Source organism: Polypterus senegalus, chromosome 11 (assembly GCF_016835505.1).
Source record: "Polypterus senegalus isolate Bchr_013 chromosome 11, ASM1683550v1, whole genome shotgun sequence".
In the NCBI taxonomy this organism is placed as follows: domain Eukaryota; kingdom Metazoa; phylum Chordata; class Cladistia; order Polypteriformes; family Polypteridae; genus Polypterus; species Polypterus senegalus.
In genome coordinates, this window is record NC_053164.1 from 149,498,759 (window position 1) to 149,524,374 (window position 25,616).

The window sequence follows — 25,616 nt, forward strand, 5'->3', positions numbered from 1 at the left end:
ATAAAACTGCACTGACCACCGTATATGGAATTAACATTGCGACAACGCTATTGGTACTGTACCCACAATGACAAAGGACAACACTGAAATTTAAAAACGCTATGTGAAATAAAACGGGCCCTGCTTAGCATAAAGTTGATATGGATCAGCGAACCCAGCTTTAGGTTTCGTACCGCAGTTACCGGTACGCGGCAGTGGCTCGGACACAGATCTGCATAGAGGTCTATACGGACCATGTAGTCTAAATGAATGGCCCTTGCTGGAGACTTGCTTTTTTTCAATTGATCGCAGCCACGGCTTGTCCACTTACGTGCGTTATATAAATCAGCGCAGCACAGCCAGTCATGCAGTGTTTCGTAGTAAGCGGCAGTTTAACCCGTCCGAGAGACGAGTCTGTCAGACTGAGCCTTTGTAAAGAAATACTGACAAACTACTGAGTGACTTATTAGAATTCCTAATAAATGTTTTTTTTTTTTCATAAATCAAAAATGCGGACATTGAAAATGATGTTTAAAGACGACAGTCAGATGTTCCTTTATTTTCCATGCACCAAACGTGAAACCAAGCTAATGTGTTCAGATTCCACAGCCGTTGTAAAGCACCGGCGTGAAACAAGACGCCGCACTAGTATAAAAGTGGGAAAGGACTTAAGTGTTTTCAAAGAAAAAAAAAATAAACCTCAACTTCTTCCTTCACAATCAAATTACAGAGCATTTCTGCGTGACATTATTTTTTTCTTCTAAATATAGAAAAAGTGGTAGTTATTGAACCAACGACTTTTAAATTGTCCCTGCGTATAACTTAAGCCCTGTCCCCTGCGGTTTTCTGCTTTGAATCTAGTGATTCCAGGATAGGCAATGTCCCCGATCCGTGGCTTGAACTGAGTTAATTGGAGTGAAAATTATTAGGCTGTTAAGTTTGTTTTTAAGGTTTCGTGCTTCATTATTTAACGAGAGTTATTTTTATGCAATGCTTATAGTCGTACAATAATCAGTAGACGTATATTATGCAATTTTATTCTATTGTTAGACATCCCTGTATGTCGGATCTTTGCTGAAGAGGAAGTGTGAGAATTTTATACCCCTACATCACATACTATAATTTGTCAGCAAAGGAACAATAAATCCTATTACTACATACAGTAGATGTCTTAAAGAGAGAACTGCCTGTGAATTGATGAGGTACTTTGGGAAGAAAAGCTGTTCAAGAGGCATCTGCACATCGGAGCTGCTTTTTCCAAAGCAGTGCGTTTTGACCATAGAAACACCGAGGCCATTGTGTGAAGCTTCCATATAATTTGGCCCTAAAATCCTCAATCCTATCATTCTTTTAATTATTCAACCCTTCTTATAATATGGACATCCCTCCCAAGTTTGATACCTGCGTTAAGTGAGCAAACCTCGCTCAAATCGCCACTTCTTCGCAAGGCACGGGCATTCAATGGGTCAATATATAAAGGCATTAATCAGCCTAACCTTGCGATGATAACCGGTGTCCCCAAAAAACACTAAAGGCACAGCCGCCACTCCGCAATGGCATTAACCGAGTCGGAGGTTCGCCTCGCGCTAACCGCTACGCCGCTTTGCCCAGCCAGCCAGCACTCCTGATGCCTCCTTTGCAGGTCACCTTCCTGCATCTGCAGTGCTAGTCGCAACGCCGCTGCCTCGAGTTCTCATTGGTTGCCTGCAGCCGCTACTTCCTGTGTCTTTTATTCCGACTGACATCGTTGTCTACAGGCCAATTGGGAATCTTCTCAGGCGTCGGAACCGAGGCGCGGTCGCGGTGCGCGCGCACAGCCATGCAAACGGAGACGACCCCGTTACGCTGACACGCGCACGTCTCACTATCTTTCTGTTACAGGAGCGGGAAGTGTGGCTGAGCAGGGCTGGATGCGGCTTCGGGAGTGGAGTGTCCAGATTGCAGGTTAGTACCAGTCGGACGGAGTGTGAGGAACGGAATGAGTGTTTAGGGTGCATGCGCTCTGACGTCCGGGTCACATTAGGGGGAAGTGAGTTGGAGCCGGTTTAAATCGATGCATGCACCTCATTCAGGAGTGCTTAAGGTCCAAGGGGCACTTTTCACTTTCTTGTCATGGCGTTAGAGGTGTTTCAGTATCCTGTCATTTAGGAGAAGGGCTAGGAGACCATACAGCATACAGACCCCTCAGAATGCATTCAAAGTGAGACTGGCTATGTTGTCCATGCTTAAGCATTCCAGTTGGAGAAGTGGATTGGAGGACCCTCATTGAGAGATAACGAGGGTGCAAGGTTGACTGTACTTAGTCTGTTGTAGATTGGTGGTTTACCACTTCATGTACTGCAAACCCTGACTTTTTGCAAACTTTATTTCAGGTTTCTGTCTTGGGCAGGTGGGTTTGCATGCTTTACACTTCCTATATATTTGTATCCCTCAAGGGCAATAAGGGCAACCGATCCATAATTCACTGGGTCACATGTGACTTATGGGATCTACTTTTAAGAGATGTTTTCTCACACTCATTCTGGGCTCCCCTGCAGGGGCTTGGGCAGCAGGTGAGGGTCGGAGTGCAGGCTGAATGCAACAACTATTTGAGCAGAACCAAGACATGGCTACAGCGCTGCTGGCTGGAGAGAAGCTGAAGGAGCTCATTCTGCCTGGACAGGCGGACGAGAGAGCGGGGCCACTGGCAGGGCTGCTGGTGCAGCTCAAGCTGGAGCTGCCCTTTGACCGCGTGGTCACCATTGGAACTGTCATTGTCCCCATACTGCTGGTTACGTTGGTGTTCACCAGGAACTTTTCAGGTGAGATGCACACAAAAAGCACAGTCAACAGAAGTTAAGCATGGGGGGACCTAAGACCCTCGCATGTGTGTTGCACACGTATTTCTGCCTCAGTACAAGTGACATCAGATCCTCACTCCTGCTAAAATTTTGCATTTCTTATAAAACTTCAAGCATAAATGAAAGTGCTGCACACTTACTGCATCTCTGGTATTGTTGGCAGAAAGCTGTGTGTGTTGCACAGTCATGATTGGTCAATTTAAAATAGACGAGAAGCCTTTCGCATGCCCATTCCACTGACATAACAACCAACGTCTTAAAGTGCCTTGTTTTTCCTGCATGTTCCACACACTCATCTGTGTTATACTAGTGTGTACAACCCCATTTTGAATTGCAGGAAAACCTTGTGTGTGCTGCATGCTCATTTCACAGCTAATCATTATTTTTAAGTGGTGCAGACTCTCATCGCCCAAGTACAAGAGACACAAAGCTCCAATTCAGTATTGTACACTCATCCAAGCCTCACTATGAGTGTCATGAAGCCCCTTGTGTGTGTTTATGTTGGCCTCAGTCCAAGTAAGAGAAGCCTACACATCACAGCTTGAGCACAGGTAAATCAATGACCTCCTTTTTATACCCTGGTAGTGTGTTGCACATGCACTAAACACTCCAGAACAAGAGTGATGTATATATGAATAAGAGGAAGCACATTTTATGTCTTGCGCCCCCACTCCCACTTGACTAGGAATTTGTATGGTTTGTTTAACAATCATGACAGCCCTGCCGCTATTCAGAATATACTGAGTACCACTCATGATCTGAGCCTGAGTGACACCCATATTTCACCCTGGTCGTGTGATACATCCACACTTCATTAGCAAAGCATCTAGTTGGGTGTGTTGCACAGTTACAACAGTCCTCATGTCATCTACAGGACACTTCTGGCCCACCCACAGTAAACCTTCCTTTGTGTGTTTAACACTCATCCTAATCCTTTTGTCAAGGCTAGAGACCCACTTTTATGTTTCACACAGTCATGCCCCCTCCCCCCCAGCCTTCAACTTGTGTTGCACACACATCACTCTGCCACATTGCAAGGCACCCTTTTTTTCAGGGGTGGCTAATGTCCCTGTTCAGAGTCACCTGGGTACCTCACCACAGTGTCTTGCACAGCTCCCTGTTCCCAAGGTCAAGCCTCAGTTCTGCTCGCAGTGGCTGCCCCTGCTAGCTGGTGCCCATTGCCCTTCTCTCTCTGTCCTGCAGAGGAGTCCATTTACTGCTACACCCCATACAACTTCACTCGGGACCAGGCTTTGTATGCCCGAGGCTACTGCTGGACAGAGCTGCGTGATGCCATGCCAGGGGTGGAACCAGCACAACACGTCTCACTATTTGAGCACAAGTTCCTGCCCTACGCCCTCCTGGCTTTTGCAGGCATCATGTACATCCCAGCACTGGGCTGGGGCTTCCTGGCCTCCACGCGTCTCACATCAGAGCTTAGTTTCCTGCTGCATGAGATTGACAATTGCTACCACCGGGCAGCTGAGGGGAGAGCGCCCAAGATCGAGAAGCAGATCCAGTCCAAGGGACCTCAGATCTCGGAGCAGGAGAGGCGTGAGATCATTGAGAATGCAGAGAAGGAGAAGAGTCCTGAGCAGAACCTGTTTGAGAAGTATCTGGAGCGCCGTGGCCAGAGCAACCTGTTGGCAAAACTCTACCTGGCACGCCACCTGCTCATCATCTTCCTCAGTTCTATCCCTATCTCCTACTTGTCCTTCTACTATGCCACTCAGAGGCAGAACGAGTTTACCTGTGCTCTGGGAGATCCTCCAGATATAAGCAGCGGCCTGAGCCTCCGTGTCTCTGTCAACTGCAAACTGCCAGCTGTACGGCTGCAAAGAATCATTGCCGCTGTGGACATCTCCCTTTTAAGCTTCATGAACCTTGTTATACTGATTAACCTCATTCACCTCTTCATTGTGCGGAAGTCTAACTTTATTTTTGACAAACTTCGCAAAGTGGGCATCAAGACTAAAAGACGCTGGCAAAAGTCTCAGTTCTGTGACATTAACATCCTGGCCATGTTCTGCAATGAAAACCGTGACCACATCAAGTCACTCAACCGTCTGGACTTTATCACCAATGAGAGTGATCTCATGTATGACAATGTGGTGCGCCAGCTGCTGGCTGCCTTGGCTCAATCCAACCATGATGCCACCCCTACTATGAGGGATGCAGGCATCCAGACCCTGGACCCTAGTATGGATCCAGCTGACATAACAGAAGGAGATCTTAGTTTCATCAAAAGACCTCGGAAGAAAATGAAATGGATCTCATCATCCAGTCCTCTGCCTCAGCCCTTCAGGGAACCTCAAGTCCTCAAGTCTGAGAAGCCCAAGCCCATCCGCCGCAAGACTGTAGCTGAAGGTTTCATCGCATCTCTGCCAGAGTCGAACTCAAAGAGTGTGGCAAACACGGCAGCAGGCAAAGGTACAAAGTAATGGAATTCAGAGGGCGCAAGACAGGGGACATGAAGCTAAAATGAGGGAGGTCAGAGGTCAGGTTGAAGTAAGACACAGCTGAGTCAGGAGGCAGGCTGAAAGGCAAGATCCAGGATTGGGTGGGGGTGGGTTTCATGGAAATCAAGCTACATGATATAAGAGGGCAATGGTTAGTCTATAATGTGATGGGCTAAAGGGCAAGTTAGAGGTCAGGATGAGCGGCAGGACATATCTAGGATATAGAACATCAGAGGTAAGATGTAGAATAGACTAGATTTTGATTTAGTCCAGTCTAAGTTGATTAATGCATACTTACTGCCTTGCCCTTCTCAATTGGAGCGTAAAAGACTCTGGTAATGATTGCCCACAGTAGCTGTGCCTTAGGTGAAGTAGCTAACAAAATTAAGATATTCACTATAGTGGAGTAGATTTTGTAAACCCAGTTAACTCATGTCAAATTTCTTAACCTATTTCTAGCAGCGGAAGTGAGTAGCAGTGATGTTAGACCTGCCATTGAGAAGAAACATACAAGACAGTTTTCACTGGATGTCCACCCCTATGTGCTGAGTGGCCGCAAATCCAAGTCAGAGGTGCCGGGCAGTCAGCCTACTGAGTCAACACACAACCAGGAGGACTTGTTCCATGGCATTGTTCATGTCGTCAATCCCAGTAGCGGTAGGTTGTATTGATTTTAAGCCTGGTGGCAAAGCAACAGACATTAGCGAGTCAAAGAAAGGAGTAAAGGGTACTTGGAGTCTTGCCACAGAGGATGTGAAGTAGGTTGAGTCAGATATGTTATAATTAGAATGATAACTGGAATTGGTGTTTATGGATTCTGAATTAACATTTGTGCCAATGATGGTGAACTTTATAAAGTTTGGGTCAGTATTTTTCTCCACTTCTTACAGCATCCAGGGAACTCACAGAGTGGTAGGTAAGCTGGACTCCTGAAGATCTGGACCTTTGATGTTAAATCATTTATAAACCGGCTCAGATTAACCAGGAAAGGGAAGGTTGTCATACCCATGACTGCTGGGTGATTTGTGTTCATCCAATGTTCTTTATTTAATGCATGCCTGTCCAAGTCACTATAAAACAAAAGTTTCTGTTTGTGTCATACTACTGATTAACATAGTTACATTTTTATTGGCATCATGTGAAATGGGAGCGGTACTAGAAAGCTGACCTTCACTCTTATGTATAATTCCAGTGATTAATAGCAAGGAACACTCTGGGCAAGAAAAAACCTGTTAAAAGTGTGTGTGTTAACTCAGAACTTTGGCATTACTATTTTATTTATTTTGGAGTATGGCTTGAAATTCGTGATGCATATGTGAAATGTTTTTTGGTAGTTCTCACTATGAATGTCAGATAATCTATGTAAATTGGTGCCACAGCAATAAGATGGTTGGTTTTAAATATTGTATCTGCCTATTTCCTGAAAATGCATTACTCAATCACAGAGTCATTAGGAGCGGAAGCCCATCCTGGCTGTGTGAGGGCAGGAATCACCCTAGAGCTAGTCTCGCATGGCCAGACGTGATTTTGAAATTCTCAAATCCCCCACTGTAAAGACTACACCCACAAGATTTCTCCCTAAAACATCTATTCCCAGTTTCTTTAGTCTGTGCATTTTAAACTACCGCAGAGAGAATATAAAAAGCTAAAACTCTGTTATCCTTTCAGGAGCTCAGTAGCATAAGGTGACTGAAGCCTAATGGTTACTTTGCATATTATAATGAGTGCTGCGAAAGTGGTGACAGACACACATGTTTGCGAAATGCCTGCGTGTGCTATGATATATTTCTGTCATTTTAATTACTGTATTACTATAAGGCATAAAAACAGCAAACAGAGTTCAAATAAGCATTCTGGTCTTTGGATATACAACATGTTAAAGCTCAGAGGCTATTTTATGATAGCATGCAAGTATTTCCAATTAGAGAGTAAATAATGTTACATTTGTTTAGTTATTTGTTTAGACATGCAGTCAGAAGGTGGAGGTTGTCCAGTTTCATTTCTATTGTTGTTGTCAAATGAATAGACAAGAGCCAGAAAAAAGGTTTGGGGTAGCCTCTCGTGTACTTGAAGCCCGGCTTCAAATTTAAAAATCAGTTGCACAATGGTACAGGTTCAAGTTTAGGACAGAACAGTTTTAGATAAGGCAAAGATGTTGGTTTTAAAGGAAAGCAGAGGTAGTGACGTCATTGAGGCCAGGACCTGAAGTGATGTCACCTGGGCCAGGAGAAAATTTCCTGTAACTGGTCTGCATCGGAAAGAGAGAAAAGATTAGCACACTCTGCCACCCCCTGGTCTGCCATGCAATTACCCTCATTTGAGCTCTTTAGCTGCCTTCCATGTGCACATGTGTGACAAGGCCCCACCTCAGCCCAGAAACATCAGCTTTGTAGTGGAAGGATTCTTTTCAATGAACAAGCGAAAACTTGTAATGGTGTAGATCAAGAAACCACCTGGTGACCTGCAAATTTGACTCCTTGTGTCAAATGTAAAGGTGTATGATCCGTAACAAGGGTGAATTCCCGGCCCAAAAGGTAGTACCTCAGCTGCATAATCACCCATTTGATTGCCAAGGCCTCCCTCTCCATCGTCGCATACCTGGTTTCTCATTCCAGCAGTTTCCGACTCAGGAACATGACGGGGTATTCAAGCATCGGCGCTCAGATCTGTGTCTGAAAATTCCGTCTGGAGAATGAAATGTAAAGAAAACTTAGGAGCTTTCAAGACTGGTGCTGATGTAAGGGCCTGTTTCAAGTCACCAAATGTAGCGTCTGCCTCATCAGTCCATACCACATTGTTTGGGGCCCTCTTCTTTGTCAAATTATTCAAGGGCGCCACTTTCTCAGAAAATTGGGGTAAAACATTGTGGTAGTAACCCGCTAAGCCAAGAAAGCTTGGAATTTGGTTCTTGAACCACTTGGTTCTCAGACAGGGCCATTTCAATATGTCATCCACTGTGGCTTCGTGGTACCCCAGCCCACTAGATTGCCTAAATATCTGGCTTCCTCAAAACCAAAGAAGCATTTCTTTGGGTTAATCCAAAGTCCGGCCTCACCAAGTGCCCGTAATACTGCTTGGACCTAATGTAGGTATACAGTTAGGTCCATAAATATTTGGACAGAGACAACTTTTTTCTAATTTTGGTTCTGTACATTACCACAATGAATTTTAAATGAAACAACTCAGATGCAGTTGAAGTGCAGTCTTTTAGCTTTAATTTAGTGGGGTGAACAAAACAATTGCATAAAAATGTGAGGCAACTAAAGCATTTTTTTAACACAATCCCTTCATTTCAGGGGCTCAAAAGTAATTGGACAATTGACTCAAAGGCTATTTCATGGGCAGGTGTGTTCAAGTCCGTCGTTATGTCATTATCAATTAAGCAGATAAAAGGCCTGGAGTTGATTTGAGGTGTAGTGCTTGCATGTGGAAGATTTTGCAGTGAACAGACAACATGCGGTCAAAGGAGCTCTCCATGCAGGTGAGAAAAGCCATCCTTAAGCTGCAAAAACAGAAAATACCCATCCGAGAAATTGCTACAATATTACGAGTGGCAAAATCTACAGTTTGGTACATCCTGAGAAAGAAAGCAAGCACTGGTGAACTCAGCAACGCAAACAAACCTGGACGTCCACGGAAGACAAATGTGGTGGATGATCGCAGAATCATTTCCATGGTGAAGAGAAACCCCTTCACAACAGCCAACCAAGTGAACAACACTCTCCAGGGGATAGGCGTATCGATATCCAAATCTACCATAAAGTGAAAGTAAATACAAAGGGTGCACTGCAAGGTGCAAGCCACTCATAAGCCTCAAGAATAGAAAGGCTAGATTGGACTTTGCTAAAGAACATCTAAAAAAGCCAACACAGTTCTGGAAAAACACTCTTTGGACAGATGAAACCAAGATCAACCTCTACGAGAATGATGGCAAGAAAAAAGTATGGAGAAGGCGTGGAACAGCTTATTATCCAAAGCATACCACACCATCTGTAAAACACGGTGAAGGCAGTGTGATGGCTTGGGCGTGCATGGCTGCCAGTGGCAATGGGACACTAGTGTTTATTGATGATGTGACACAGGACAGAAGCAGCCGAATTAATTCTGAGGTGTTCAGAGACATACTCTCCGCTCAAATCCAGCTAAATGTAGTCAAATTGATTGGGCGGCGTTTCATGATACAGATGGACAATGACCCAAAACATACAGCCGAAGCAAACCCAGCAGTTTATTAAAGCAAAGAAGTGGAAAATTCCACAGTCACCTGATCTTAACCCAATTGAGCATGCATTTCACTTGTTGAAGACTAAACTTTGGACAGAAAGGCCCACAAACAAACAGCAACTGAAAGCCGCTGCAGTGAAGGCCTGGCAAAGCATTAAAAAGGAGGAAACCCAGCATCTGGTGATGTCCATGAGTTCAAGACTTCAGGCTGTCATTGCCAGCAAAGGGTTTTAAACCAAGTATTAGAAATGAACATTTTATTACCAGTCATTTAATTTGTCCAATTATTTTTGAGCCCCTGAAATGAAGGGATTGTGTTAAAAAAAATGCTTTAGTTGCCTCACATTTTTTTGCAGTCATTTTGTTCAACCCACTGAATTAAAGCTGAAAGTCTGCACTTGAACTGCATCTGAGTTGTTTCATTTAAAATTCATTATGGTAATGTACAGAATCAAAATTAGAAAAATATTGTCTCTGTCCAAATATTAATGAACCTAACCGTACCTCCCATGTGCTGGAATAGATGACTATGTCATCCAGGTAGGTGGCATTATGAGTTATGAGGCCGGAGCACTTTATCCAACAGGCACTGGAAAGTCGCAGGTGCCCCATGTAACCCAAATGGAAGGGCATGATACTGCCAGTGACAGTTAGAGGTGCTAAACACAGTCTTAGCCTTTGCGGAGTCCATTAAAGGGACCTGCCAGTACCCCTTTGTCATGTCAAGTGTGGTCAAATATTTAGCCTGTCCTGGCCTCTTGAGGAGGTCATCCACTCGTGGCATTGGATAGGCATCACATTGGAAGACAAAAGTCATTGCAAAACCGCCAAATTCCACCATGCTTAGCAACCAAGATGGTGGGACTGGACCTGGGACTATGACTTTCCTCTGTCACTCCTAGTTCCTGTATGCACGTGACCTCAAGTTCCTCTTCGGCTGTATTTGCCTCGGGAATGCAATATGGGCATTCTCTAACTATAACTCCGGGTTCTGTCACAATATCGTGTCACATTCAGAGAGGTCCTTCGTGGTGTTTCACTCACTACCTCCGGAACATGCAAGATAACGGGCTGCAGCTCCTCTGTTTGGGACTCAACTCCGAACTGAATTTAAGGTCATTTTTGTGATCAAAGAGTGAGCAGGGCTGACCGGAGAAGGGATCAGGATATCTGTCCTTCTACGGCTTCTGCAGGTTTACATGGTAGACCCGCTCACTCAGTCGATGATTGGGTTGTTTCACCAAATAATAGATGAGTCCTTTCATCTCCTTAATTTCATAAGGGCTTTGCCAGTAGGCTAGCAATTTAGAATGTGAGGTAGGGACAAAAACCGTGACACAATCCCCCGGGTGGATCAAAATATCAGGCCTGTGGTTCTTGTGCCTCTTCCATGTGACTTTTGAGCAGGGGATGAATCTTTCCAAATCTTTTGCACAATTGTGCAATATATTCTAATATATTTGTGGAGGGGAGAGCCTCTTTCTCCTATCCTTCTTTTAAAATATCCAATATGCCCCAGGGTTGTCGCCCATACAACAATTCAAAAGGTGAGAAGCCCATAGAGGCTTGTGGGACTTCCTCATATGCAAAAAGGATGAGAGGGAGGAGCTGATCCCAGTCCCTTCCATCCTCGCTGACCACCTTGCGAAGCATTTGTTTGAGAGTTTGATTAAACGTCTCCACTAGACCATCAGTTTGAGGATGATATACTGCGGTCTTTAAATGCTTTATGTTAAGTAACTTGGCCGTTTGCCTGAACATCTCTGAGGTAAAAGGCGTCCCTTGGTCCGTCAGAAGTTCTTCAGGGATGCTGTCTCGCACAACGACCCCTACCCATTCCCATGCGATGGCTTTAGTAGTAGCTGAGTGCAATGGAACAGCTTCGAGATACTGGGCAGCATAATCCACTAGGACTGATAAATATTTATGTCCTCTGGCTGAGGGTTCCAGGGGTCATACTAAGTTTACCCTAATTCTTTCAAACAGGACATCAGTAAGGGGAATGGGAACGAGAAGAGCATTGTCGCTCCTAAGAATTTGACGTAATTGACACTCCGGGCAGGATGTGCAAAAGCAATGAACCTAGAGCATAATAAGCCCCTTTTGCCCCCCACCATCTGGACCAGCCCAATCCTGCTGGCCCATCCTGTGCACTCCCCATGGTATCTAATTTGCCTGTTTATATGTACTAGGAATGGAGCTTGCACCCGATCTTTGCGAATCACAGAACGCCCTTCCCACCTGGAAACTCGGGTACGGTACTTTCCCACCTGGATGTTAGGAGCAAGACCTGAAGAATACAACATTTGGTGATACTCCTTGGAGTCATTCATCCTGCATACTACACCAGTTGTCAAATGAATAGACAAGAGCCAGAAAAAGAATTGGAGCAGCCTCCCGTATACTTGAAGCTCAGCTGCAAAATTGCAAATTTGAAAATTGGTTGCACAATTGTACAGGTTCAAGTTCAGAACAGAACTGGTTTAGGTGAAGCAAAGATGGCGGTTGTAAAGGAAGGCAGAGGAAGTGTCATCAAGGGGCCAGGCAGAATTTCCCGTAATTGGTCTGCATCAGAAAGAGGGAAAGGATTAGCACACTCTGCTACCCCCTGGCCTGGCGTGGAATTACCCACATTCGAGCCCTTTAGCTGTCTCCTATGTGCTCTTGTGTGAAAGTGTCATTAGGCTGATTTGTTGATTGGGTTTTTTGAGTACTTAAATCTGCATCTCCTGTGGCTCTTCATTATCAGCTCTCTGAACAAAAGTCCTTTTGGCAGAACCTAAAAAAATCATTTACTTCAAAAGTATATTCTGCATTTCAGTTTTTCATGAATATAGCTGCCAGTTTTTTTCAAACTTACATTGACTCCAACACTATCATCGTGATGCTGAACAGTAGAGAGCAGACTAATCACCTGCAGTCATAAACCTCATGTTTATCATTCGTCCTTTAATGTCTTGAAATGTATAATCTGTATAATCAATATAAAACGTACAATGGGCTGTCTGCACTCACGGCAAAACACTTATTTGTGTGATAGTTCTTTTTTGGAGATTTTTTAACTGTAGACCGAAGCTTGCTTTCTGTTGAAATAGGGTAGTGAGTTCAAAGTTCAAAGTCACCACCCCCTACTTTAAGTGCCATCTACATGAGGCATTGGATTGGTTTAGAAATGAGACACCCACCGAGCCGTTTATTGTTCTCATTTAGTTTTAAGCAAAACTCGCTCACGGTTGTCTCCAGACGTATATATATTATATGTCTGGCTTCAGTGAGACTACTCTGGAGCAGATGCTGGTCCATCACAGGGCCAAACTCATTCATGTCAGGCTCATTTAGAGTAGGAGTGTCCAACTTTGGTCCTGGAGGACTGCAGTGACTACAGGTTTTTATTCTAATCCTTTTCCTAATAATTGACCAGTTTTCACTGCCAATTAACTTCTTTCCCCTTCATTCTAATAGCAATATTTTTAAGGATTCAGCTATCTGAATTCATTCTTTTCTACATTTAATGGCAGCGAAATAATAATGAGAGGTGAAGTGAGCCATCAGATGACCCGCTAAATTGGGGCTGCAAACTCCAAACAATTTTGCTCCAGCCAGTTTCTTTGGATACATGTATGTTTTGAATGCCAAATAAATGTGGTTATGGTTGAATCTAATTTCTTAAGAATGATTTATTGATGTATATTGCAATATTTTGAAATAAAAAGAGAAGCTCAGGGAGGATATTCATCTTAACAATGTAAATTCTTCCAGCTAAAGTGAGATGAAGGGTTGACCATCTATGCAAGTCTTGCTTAATTTTTTCCATACAGATGGTGAAATTTTGTTGATAAAAAGCTTTATGTTTACTTGTGATGTTTACCCCATGGTATTTAAACTGATCTGCAATAATAAAAAGGAAGGTGCCCAATCTAATATTGTATGCTTGAGAATTCACTGTAAAGAGCACACTTTTATTCAAATTAATTCTGAAACCAGAGATCTTTTGAAATCCAGCCAGTTTCTTAATGAGAAGCCAATTCTTGTTGCTAATTAAACCTGTCATTTAATTCCATGGCTTGTTGCTGCTCTCATTCTGCCACAGCAGATATTTCCAAAACTGTTGTCTTTCTTTTTTTTTTTTTTCTAAGAGCAGCGTCAAAATGTTTTGGTGACCCGAGCAGAGCAACCTTACTGAGACCTTCACCTTTCTTTATTTTTGGATCATGTGGTTAGGTGCTCATGTGGTAGCTCATTTTGTGTCTCATTATTGTTTGGCTGTTAATTAAGGAAAAAGAGACAACAAAGAGGCCTGAGTCAAGTTAATTAAAACTAAGACAAAAGAAGTTAATTAGCAGCAAAAATGGCTCACTAATTTAGAAGATGGTTAGAATGAAAACCTGCAGCTACTGCGGCCCACCAGGACCAAAGTTGGACACCCCTGATTTAGAATATGAAACCTCAACTGAAATGGGGGAAATAGTTGAAGGGTTTCTGTTTGAGAGTCAAGCCTAACAAAAAAAAATCATGAATGACAGTTATTTAGATATGGATGCAAGATTCATCAGTTTTCGCCTACATACTGTATGCTAAAGCAATATAATAGTATCAAATTGGTTTGGGAGAATACAAACATACAGTTTCCTTCCAATGTACACTGACTCGAGCTACATACAAAACCTTTTTGCTCAATCAGCTGCTGCTGTCATGCCATGCAATCTGCATCTTGTGCGGCTTTTCGAATATTTAAAAGACTGTACAGCAGCTGTCTTTGTCACCTACTCTTTGTCATTTCTTTCCAGCCGCGGGCATGGTTAAATCTCTTGGCACAAAGTCTTGTCTCGCGGGACGTGAGTTCTTGATATTTTTTTAGTTTATAATTTAAAAATGGAATAAGAATCTGAAAATCTTACAACATTACATTCAAGTTCGATAAATTCTTTTCTTAAAAGAAATTGATACCAAACATATATGTGTAGTTTTTAGAATAAGTCTGATTTAAAGCGTGACATAAAACACGACATTAAAGCATCACATAAAACCATTGCACAAAATCGTTGCATTTTTAGGCTTAGGATATATATATAATAGAGAGAGAGAGTGTAGATATATATTTCCCAAAACAGTTTATATGCTGCAGGAGAACTCATTTGTCAAAATGTAATAATTGTCTTAGTGACTGAGTCACCAAAATAAAAATTCACTTGATCATTGTGTGCAGCCAAGCCAGTCATAATTTTGGGACTTGTTGTCAATATGAAAATGTACCTTGAGTGAATTTTAAGCATTTGAAGTTTTATCAGTGATTACTCACTTTATAGAAATCTGTAAACTAGTGGTTTTCTGAATGCTGTTGTGTGCAGAACAAGTCCTGCAGTACTTTTTTATATTCTTTACTCTGTGCCCCTATAAATGCAAGTTATCGTCAATATACTAACAACCCAATTGTGCTTCTCTCACTCAGAATATGGAACCAATGTAGAAAGCATTTTAAGATGGAGAATCTTTTATCTGTGGCCTCTGCATGAGAAACACCTTTTTCAACTCTCGCAAAACATATGCAGTTTTTAATATTTGGAAAACATTTGGGATTAAATTGCTTAGAGATCTTTATATAGACAACATCTTTGCATCCTATGAACAATTACATTCCAAATGTAATTTTCCAGCAACACATTTCTTTCACTATCTTCAAATCAGAAACTACCCGATTTTCCACATCTCCCACCTTTCTCTATGCTGGAAAAAATATTGCTCAGTCTTGAGGACTCAGACAGCATTTCTGCAATATATAAAACCATTTTACAGACCCTCCCTTTCAAAGATCCAAGAGGACAGTGGGAAAGGATCTCTCACTCAACATAGCAGAAAAAGAGTTGAAGGTAGCAGTGCAGAGAATTCACTCGCGCTCCATATGTGCAAAGCATAGAATTATTTAACTCAAAATTATATATCAAGCAAATCTGTCTTGCTTGAATTTATCCAAAATGTTTCCAGGGCAGGATCCAATCTGCGAACCCTGCAATCAAGATCCAGCATCATTGGGTCACATGTTTTGGGCCTGCACCAAATTAACATCATTCTGGACAAAAATTTTGAATTGCCTTTCATACAGCCTCGGTGTCACAATCCCTCCTAACCCATTAACAGCTGTGTTTGGTGTTCTTCCAGATGGGCTTAAAGTGGAGAAGGACAAACAAACTGTAATTGCCTTTACTGCACTATTGGCACGTAGATTTATTTTGTTAAACTGGAAGAATCCTAACTCTCCTCTTTTAAGTCAGTGGGAAACTAATGTTTTATACTATTTGAAATTGGAAAAAATGTAATTCTCACTTAGAGGATCTGTGCAGAACTTTTTCAAAACATGGCAGGATATAATAAATAACATTTTAGATTAAGCTCTTAAAGCACTGATGAAGCAGATTCTCTCCCCATTTCTTTTTCTTCATTTATCTATATCCACCTAATAAACTCATCAATTAAGTTTTAGTCCGTTGGCCATGTTCTCTTTCTCATGGGTGGGGGTTGATTTATTTTCAATCCTATTTATTTGTAAAAATGGATTTATCTGTATGGAATGGTTATAATAAAATAAAAAAAAAAGAAAAGGCTGTGGGACAACATATCATTCACATAAAAAGGGACAATTCTTGTTTTACAATATGTTCCTTACAATACATTACAGTGCCCAGGAAACAAGCTAAAAAATACTGTAAGCTGTATCACTAAATATATCAAAAGCCAGATAGTATACTGTTACCTTTATCAAATATATTGTATAGTACATGACGCATAGTAAAGATGCTCATTCTGAATCACTGGATATCCTGACACTGCCCTCTGTCCTGCCATGGGCTTTCAATGACCTCACACTGGATATTTTCCCATGCCATTCATTTTGGGAACAGTCTTCTAGCCTCTGCTGTGATGTCCTCAAGGATAGCATCCATTGCAGCAAGCAAAGAAACATGCCTGTGAGACTGATTATTGTACTCTTTTCACCTCCATGCAAAAAATAATTCTTCTGTTGGATTCAGGATTAGAGAGTATGGGGGAGGTCCTCCATCTGCATCCTTTAGTGGACATCAGACCATTCCCTTATGATATTTGACTGCTGGGAGCTGACATTATCCCACAAAATAACATAACATAGTAAGTCAGGCCCTGCCAAACCCCAGTGTGATCCCTGAAAAGGGGGCCCCAAGAAGGTTAAGAGATGCTGGGAGTTGTAAGGTTCAGTTGAGGGAATATGTGTACCCACTCCATTCTTGGATATTGAGGCACACATAATTATATTCCCTCCACGCTGGCAAGAGGCATCGACTGTAGCTCTCTCGTCTATGATGTTTCGTGTCAGGCTTGTGGCACTTGGAAATACTGAGTCTAGTCTCATACATGAACACAAGAATGTGAGGAGCAACATCTTCTGAACCAGAAGAGCTTGTGTAGTTCTTAAGAGGTGAAATAAAAGCACTAATCTTAAATTAGACTGCAAGAGAATGGGACATCAAGAAAGCGTGTGGCCATTATTTAAAATTTTATTTGCCTTGCAATCTTACTCATCCTGTGTCATAAACAGGCAGTTGCCTCTAGTCAGAATCCATCTCAGCAGGTTCCTCTGTACTGAGAAACTGCATTATTCCTAATTCAGCTGCACAGTAGATTTGTATAAATATTTGGGGCAATTCCAACGAGCTTGACATAAGGAAGCACTTGCATCACTGGTTGTTCCAAGATGTCAGACAATCCCCTTTGTTAGGTTAAAGTTCCGATTTAACTGAAAAGCAATTTATCCATTTACAGTAAATGGTATAACAATACCAGAGCAACACAATTTGTAAAATGTGTGCTTTACATATTTTGACAAAAGACAGAATCTTTTTGTATCTGCTTGTTTATTCAATGAATAGACACCTAAATGTATTTCGGAGTATCAATCCATTTCGATTGACATGACTTCTACAATTTATAACTGTGGCATTTCAGTGAGAACTGTACTCATTCATTTAGAAAGCTTTACTAAAGTATTTGCAAGTTTTGAAAAACGATGAGAAATGTTATTCTGTTGTGAGCAAGTAATCTAATGGTGTGGATTTTCACATTTTCACAAATTTGACTAAAACAACTGAGAAAAACTATAATACATGTAATATAGATAAGTGCAATGGATGAGCTGAACACAGGAAGAAAGTCCACTAGCTAAGATCATTACAGTCTCAGTTGAAACTGGACCAAAAAAAAGTAGTTAAGGAACACAAAGAGAGTCAAGAACTATAGCATAAAGCCTAGCACAAAGTTAATGCCAAAAATATAAATGAAGCTGGAGAAAATTGAGCCCCCCAAATAAATTTGACTAAACAGGTCTCAGATGACACTTGAATAATGGCCATTACTACACAACAGCCACAGTTGTGATAGGGATGAGAGGGTGTACTGAAAATGGTGTGTTTGAATGTGAGGTCTGACCTTAGGCAAAAGCTAATTTACATAAAAAGATGCATAGAATCTTATATTCTAATCATCAAAAGGGCTAAAATGTAACAATGTAACAACTATCAATCAAAATTGTTTTATTTCTTATTTGCTCTTAAATGGTAGACCAATCCAAGAACCAATGGACTATTCAAATCAAAATTATCTCAAAAGCCAAAACTTCAAATCTAACATGATAGCATCAAAACAAAAGACTAAACTGATTAGAAGACAGTTCCTCGCACTAAACACCTGCTCACATTTTCTTTAAATGTCTTACATTTGTTCTTAAAAAAGGAAACCTTTTACTTCTTAGATTTTCTCTATGCTGGTTGCCCTGTAAAGTCTTCCCTTGCTCTGCTTTTCTTCTGATTTTGTATAAAATGGTACCCTTGATATCTGTAGGCACATGTGCACTTGTGGCCTTGACAGTGATGCCCTTGGCAATGCAATTCTTTTTCCATGTTATCAGAGCCTAAAGTTACAAGCACCCGGATAGAAATGAGCAGAAGGGAAGTAACAAAACTCAAGGAGCTCAGATTCTGACCCAGAGTTCCATGTTTCAGCCAGCATGTCTCGCCTGGCTGGGATTCAAAGTGTCATCTCTTCTTGGTTTTTCATTATTTTATACAATTTATTTGTGTTAGTGTTTATTTCATTTATTCTGCACATCTTTGTAATTGAAGGGTTTTAGTGGGTGGTCCCACAAGGGGCAGGGCCACCTGCCCATCACCACCAAGAATGGCCCTCCACCCTATTTAAGGGAAGGCCTCCCATCTGGAGTGGAGTAGAGAGTTCTTGAGAGTATCTGCGTCTTTGCTATCATCTTTTGATTTTCTGGATATCGAACCTGTGTTTTTTCTCTTGACTTCATCTTTGGATTTGTGTTTTGGGAGTGTGTAACTTATTTTTTTCTGCTCCATCTTAATTTTGATTTTTGGGATACTGTATTGGGACTCTGTTTTCTGTGTTTACTCTTGCCTATCAGGCAACTCTATGTGCTCTGCAGAGCTTTGTACCTGCACAGGCTTTTATGAAAATAAACTTTTTATTTCTAATAAGATTTCTCTCATCCCTTTGGGATTTGAGTCTGGGTATTTTGATGGTGTTTTCCCCTTCTAGTGGGCAACATTGGAACTGTTTTTGCAGCTGTGATTTTTGAACTTGGCTACTTCATGACACAGAGGGTATCAGGAGATTGAAAGTGGTTGGATATTTTTTATCAATTCAGAACAAACTGGCACTTTATTCATTCTTTTTTGCTGTTCATTGGAAGGTTGATGACCTCAATGAGTTGAAACCTTTTGCAGCATTGAGACATATTTTGCCATTCACCCTTTTCTTGTCTGTTTTCTGAAGTGTTCTGAAGTGTAGTAATCGGCTGATCCCAGTTATAAGGATAGAACTGAGTAACAACACTTTCTGAACTAGCGGGGCTTCTGTAGCTCCTGCGAAGTGAAATAAAAGCACTCATCTTAAATCAGACAGCAAGGGAATCGGGCATCAAGTGTGTATTGTGGCCATTAATTAAAATTACTGCATTTCATGAACAGTGGATATTAAGTGTAATGAGGCTTGAGTTTCTGGACAGAATGATTTGTTTCACTGTCTCAAAGGAAAGTCTATCCAGTGTTCCTGCATGGCAGCGGAATGGTGAGAAGTAACATGTTCATTTTATGAATAGTGCTGTCTCTGTCTGCAACACATTTCAAATTTGTTGTTGTCTTGTTCTCTTCTGGCTTGTTCAATTTCCCACTGAAACTAATGACTTTGATTTTTATTTAACATTTTCTGATTGACTGTAAGAAAAGGGACTTGTTTGGTATATGCTGTATTTCTCTTGTTACATATTTACTGTCTGTGCTACACGCCGTAATCAACGTAGACCTCAGCATTAATGTTTACAGTGCACTATGCAATGCATATGTCTTTGTTATATGCCATCTGGTGTGGGATTTGCAAAAGCACTGTCACTGTGATGCACCTTCTATTGGAATGACAAATGCAATACATTTCATTATTAAAAATGTTTGTGATATGCTATCTTGTGGAATGACTGAGACATAGCAACCAGATGGGCACAAAGACAGACACCCAGACATTTATTATTTTATTAAGGTGGATTAAATTGGGTATGGTCAGCAGTGGGCACAGTCTCAGACCCTGAACTCAAACAATACCAAGGGTAACAACATTTAAAGAAAATAAGGACAGATTTTATTACAACATTATAGTAATACAGGAGGGCACAGGGTGTTGGAGCAGGCCCGCACCTAGGGTGGGGACAACCATGACACTTGTCAGAGGCCCGAGCTAGATAGGGGCCCGCCCTTTTTTGATTTTTTTTTTCTCTCGAAAGGTCCATTTTTAAAGCACATATTTGAAACAAGAAAGGGGCCCGAACTCTGTCAGCTGCCTGGGGCCCAGAATTTCCTAGGTGCAGGCCTGGTTGGAGATAAAGAAAACTATGTATGAAGGGAAAACATACAAAGAAAAACCTTTTCTTTTTCTCCCATCTGCTGTATACTGTATCTTATTCCTTCTGTGGACTCTCTTCCTCTGACCAAGCGGACTCTTACCTACTCTCCTCCCAAATCTGTGTTTGTCTGCCTTATGTATGCAAGAGATTTCTAAGCCCCAGGTACAAAACCGCTTCCAGGTCAGGACCAGACGACACCTCTTAGGTTAGGAATAGGCTAGGAAACTCTGAGATCACACTGTCAGGGCTCCCTAGTGACTCTAGGTGTCCTTGTCATCTGTTAAAGAATCGATCATTCACTGGATACTCCACCTTTATAAGAGGGAGAAGGTAGTCAGATAATAAGTCCCCCTGCGGTCAAGTACCAGTATGGGGGGCACCACCACAGTTCTGGCATTACACTGATGCCCTAGAAGTAGCAGTTACTGAAGCTTCATCTTCACTACTGGGACTAAATGCCCCCTGTCAAGGGTGCCTTCATAATAGTAGTCCATAGTAGCAGTCATATTGTCACATTTATAAAGAACAGTGAAGTCCTTGCTTGCATGTGTGTCCAACATTCAACACATATCAACTCTCCCCAGCGGACAACAAACAAGACAATATTAAAACAAAGCATTATATATGCGACACCTGACACCTTCAAAGGTTGTTCATTTTAGTGTGATTGACAAGATAAACCAACAATTTAATTTCTCTCTTTACGCATAGAATAGTCTCAAGTCAGGGTTACGGGAGGCTGGAGCCTATCCTGATAGCATCAGGTATAAGCCAGAAAGTGTCTCTTGACATAAGGCCTATTCCCCCACACACACACACACACACACAGTTTAGCATCAAAAATCGCTCTAATGCAGAATTGTTTGGAATATGGGAGGAAAGCCGGAATATCTGGGAAAGAAATCCACAGAGACATGGAGAGAACATAAAAACATGACACAGGCAGCAACAGTGGAGCTCTGATACAGCAGCACTAACCATGGCCTCACCCCTTTCTTTAAATGTCAGCTCACTGGTTGGCTTGTTCCCACACTAAGAGGCAATGTGAGCTTGGCTTAGACCATCATGAGACAAGTCAGTTTTTTACCTTTTGATGGTTTTTTGTCACATTGTGCACTGAACCTTTGTGGGAAAGCCAGTGCTAAGTCATTGGGTAGTACTTCTACTCTGTATATCAATTTTGGTAAAATAATCCATCAAAGCTGTAGAACTTTGCTTTGATAATTGCTAACAGCGGTGTGGTCACTATGATGACTATTGTGATGAAAGGGATCCAGCTCAGCCAACACTTCATAGCCTTTCTAATGAAAACGTTGGTGGATGAACACTGTGACTAAAACCCTCTTTGTGTCTCCACAGCCTCCAAGGAACCTTCATCTAGATGTCATGTCTCCACATCACCTGGCCATGCTCAGTCACCCACCGCAGTTTGCATCACTACCAAAACCAGCGTCCCTGTGGAAAAAAATGTGGAACCTCTGCGAGCAAATCCCACCCACTTAAGTGCGCACACACTTTATGAAGAAGATGAGCAGTCAGTTGGCATTGAACGACCTCAAGGAAGAACTGGTGAACTAATTGCTGCAAGCAACTTTTAAAGACATGTACCTTTGGACACGTCATATAAACATGCACGAGTGTACAAATGGTTTGAGCTCTGGTTTCTGATGCTCACTGCATCACCAACACTTTTGGTTAGTCCACCCACTGAATCACTAGTGAATCTCTAAGGCACATTCTGTTTCATATACTCACAATGTGTGACTAACTAAATTCTTTCTCAGCTCTGAAATCTAAGGAGGAGTTTTCATGTAAACCCCAGTTTACCTATCACTGTTCTGCCAGTTCAGAATAACTATTGGTGTGTCTCTTAATAACCAGTTTAGAACACGAGCTTTATGGTTAGGCTTACATCCCATTGCAAGAAAGAGTCTGTGAACCCTGTGGAATTAGCTGGACTTCTAGATTAATTACCCATATAACATAATCTGATCTTCAACTATAATAGAAAAACACAGTCTGTTCAGACTAATAACACAGCAAACACTTGTAATGCTTCATGCCAATATGTTTTAAAGATCTAGAAAAAGAATATGAACGTTTATGCTTGGTATTTGGTCGTACATCCTTTGGTAACGGTGACCTTCACCGAACAGCTCTTGAAGGTGCTTATCAGGCCTACACAATGCTTAAGGGAAGTTTTTGAGTTTTTCTTCTTAGACAGTTGTTTCATTTCATTGGAATTTCTTGAGTGAACAGGTCTTTTCAGGCAATGCCACAACATCTCAATTAGGCCGAAGTTAGAGCTCTGTTTTGGCTCTTCCAGAATACAAATGTTCTTCTGTTTCAGCCATTATGTTTTTAATTAAGTCCTGTGTTTCGAATCATTGCATTTCTGTAACACCCTATATCTTCTATTAAGCTTCAGGATACAGGCTGCTATCCTGTCATTCAAATGAAATGCTGTTTCCTTTATAATAAGAAGGCTATCCAGACCTTGATGCATCAGAGCAGCCCCAGACCCTGATGCTTCATCCACCATTTTTCAAGGTTGCGACAAGGCTTTGGTGACTGTTGTACAGTGGTTTTTCATTCCAAACACAGCATTGCACATTTCTGCAAAACAATTGAATTTTGTCTCATCCATCCACAGAACATTGTTTCAGAAGTGTTGTGAAACATCTCTGTGACTTTTCGCAAACTTCAGGTATGCAGCGGTGTTTCTTAGAAAGCAGTGGTTTCCTCCTTACTTCAATGGTGTTCAAGTATTTTTCAAGTATGTGGCATTTTTCTATAGTGGACGCATGAACAGAAACGTAGGCAGGTTCAAGTGATTTGATGGTACTTTTGCTGTTACCCAATGGTCCCCTTTCAGTTCCTTTAGCATTGCACACTACATAATTGCCTTGATCTTTGCAAGATGCCTACTCCTAGGGAGAGTGGCAACAGTCCTGAATTGTCTCCATGTGAAGACAATTTTTTACATTTATTCATTTCTCCGGTTCTTCATTTAACATCTTCTTTTGATCAGGGAATAGCTCCCATGAACAGGTCATTCTTGAGATGAGCAGACTGTCAGTAACCAGCTCGCTGTGTCATTTTCATTAGTGGTGTACTTCCAACCCATACCTTCAATCCCACACTCCAGTTAGGCGACATATTCCCAGATTTTTTCCAGCATGGTGTGCATATATTTAGCCAGTGTGTTCAGTATTGACAAGAAGCATACTGTGTGTGTCAATTATTTCAGCTTAGTTGATGATCAGATCACATCTGCAAGAGTAAGTAATGCAGAAATCCAGGTAAATGCAAAAGATCAACAAAGTTTTCTTGCAATTGTAATCTTTCAGTTCAGCCAGTAATATTCATCGTGACCTTTATGCCTCTCAAAATTCAGACTGTATACTAACGCTGTTATCTGTTCCTAGCGAGTCCCCATTTCACAAACTGGCTCTTAGCTGTCACCGAATCACCTTCAAACTCTGCCTCTGTCTTAGACTGCTCTTGGCCCTTAGGGTGTTCCTGAGTCTCCGTCCAGTTTAGCCACTTCCATGTAATGTGTCTTTCAGTGATTTCCAAGTTTAGTAACTGGGTAATTCTGAGGGATTCAGGATATCAGTCACTGACCTCTCATACACCCTTTGTCACTTTATACTGTATTGTATTTCAGGCACTAAATCTAAGCCTATTCTCCGGTGAAGTTCCTAATTGCCAGCTGACTCCCAATTGTGTCCTAGGATCATGTCCTAGTTTACTGGCTACTTTGTCTTGGATTTACTGGCACACTCAAAAACTGATTCTCTGCATGTCTCTGTAAGATTTGCCAGTTCAGACATGACCTATCTGAGCATCCTTGGGTTACCTAGCAATAACATTTAATCCACTCCTGAGTGATTTTCCATGTTTAGCACTGGTCTCCCAAATGAATTTCTCATTTTAGCCTAGTCTTCCCTGTGGTTGTTTTCACTGGATGAGACACAACTGCTACACTATAGTGACCTCACCTGTGAGGTTAAAGGTGCTATATACAGTTGTTGCACCTATTAAACAGGGGATTGTCTTTTGAAAATCAAGTAGTTCCTGCTGTATGCTTTGGAAATTTGGCAAGTTTGCCTATCTACTCTGTAGGGTGCTTACAGACAAGCAGGTGCTTAAGTTCAGCAGTTGGCATCCATCTCTGAATGGACAGTCACCTTCCAGATGGGGAGGTTTATGTTCATAAAGCTAAGACTGACATGCTTGTGGTAAAGGGAGGTAGTCAGTAAGAGAACATCTTACCTACTAGAGTGGCAGTCAAAAGGATACTGCATTCTTTAGGTGACCGAGGTTAAATCAGTGCAGTCAAGTCATCCTCCCCATTTTTGTAGCATTGATGGGGGTGCATGGTGGGATAGCAACAACTGTCTACCAGCCCAAAAAAAGCTTGTCTGTTGCTAATTGCATACCTTATATGAACAGTAAAAGGAGGGGACCACATGTTAAGGGTCCTCAGAAGAAACCTTGTCAAGTAAAGAGGAATCTGTCATAAGCTCCTAGACAAAGCTGACCACTGGATGGACACTCATGTTTGTCAATTTCGTAACTGATTTCTACCTTGATCATTCTTCTGTTTTGGACTTTACAAATGTACAATGTATTATTTTATGAGAATGTATATTTTTTCATTTTAAGATAAAAATAATATTCTGCTACTGGTACACAATAAAGGAGGTTCAGGAAACCAAGAATTGATTCTGTTAATGCTGGGGTGTTTGTGGTCTCATCATGTTGTACATTACAATTTGACTTAAATACTGAGCTTTGCACTTCTCCTAGCCATCTCTGAGGAATTGGAATGTTCTTTGGGTTTTTCCTTCCTCATTCCTAATTGTATATGTTTAAAATTATTTGACAACTCTAAGATGGCCCTGTGTTTGGTGGTTCCTGTTATACATGGGTGTCCTGTTCAAAGTTGGTCCCTCCTTTGTGCCTGAATCTGCCAATGACTGTGCCACCCCCACAACCCTAAATTGGAGTAAGAGGTGTCGTGAATGTGTTTTTAGAATGCTTCTGTTTTATTCACTGTCCTAAAGTCACCTCATTTTTTTTTTACTTCTTTTGGCCAGTGTTCCTTTAATTCCCTCTTTTTCATTGTTTGATTGATGGACTATCAGTTCACTGACTACCCTGCAGTGC

At 41.6% G+C, this 25,616-nt stretch overlaps 1 protein-coding gene across 3 annotated transcripts; it reads left to right on the forward strand.

The window, feature by feature from the left end:
• Positions 1-1,765: 1,765 nt before the first annotated feature.
• Positions 1,766-25,181, forward strand: panx2 (pannexin 2). Of its 3 annotated transcripts, XM_039769849.1 has the most exons (6): positions 1,866-1,923; positions 2,352-2,368; positions 2,517-2,780; positions 4,023-5,249; positions 5,738-5,935; positions 21,801-25,181. In XM_039769849.1, the coding sequence occupies exons 3-6, from the start codon at positions 2,555-2,557 to the stop codon at positions 22,037-22,039; spliced, it is 1,890 nt and encodes a 629-aa protein (XP_039625783.1). In that variant the 5' UTR covers positions 1,866-1,923; positions 2,352-2,368; positions 2,517-2,554; the 3' UTR covers positions 22,040-25,181. The 3 variants fall into 3 exon arrangements, with proteins under 3 accessions (XP_039625785.1, XP_039625784.1, XP_039625783.1); XM_039769850.1 differs by lacking the exon at positions 2,352-2,368 and having other exon boundaries at positions 1,864-1,923; XM_039769851.1 differs by lacking the exons at positions 2,352-2,368; positions 2,517-2,780 and having other exon boundaries at positions 1,766-1,923.
• Positions 25,182-25,616: the final 435 nt, after the last annotated feature.

Coding starts and splice junctions, on each gene's coding strand:
- panx2 (XM_039769850.1), top strand. CDS start 2,555: ATGCAACAACTATTTGAGCAGAACCAAGACATGGCTACAGCGCTGCTG. Junction 2,781..4,022: donor GTTCACCAGGAACTTTTCAG/GTGAGATGCACA, acceptor TCTGTCCTGCAG/AGGAGTCCATTTACTGCTAC. Junction 5,936..21,800: donor TGTCGTCAATCCCAGTAGCG/GTAGGTTGTATT, acceptor GTGTCTCCACAG/CCTCCAAGGAACCTTCATCT.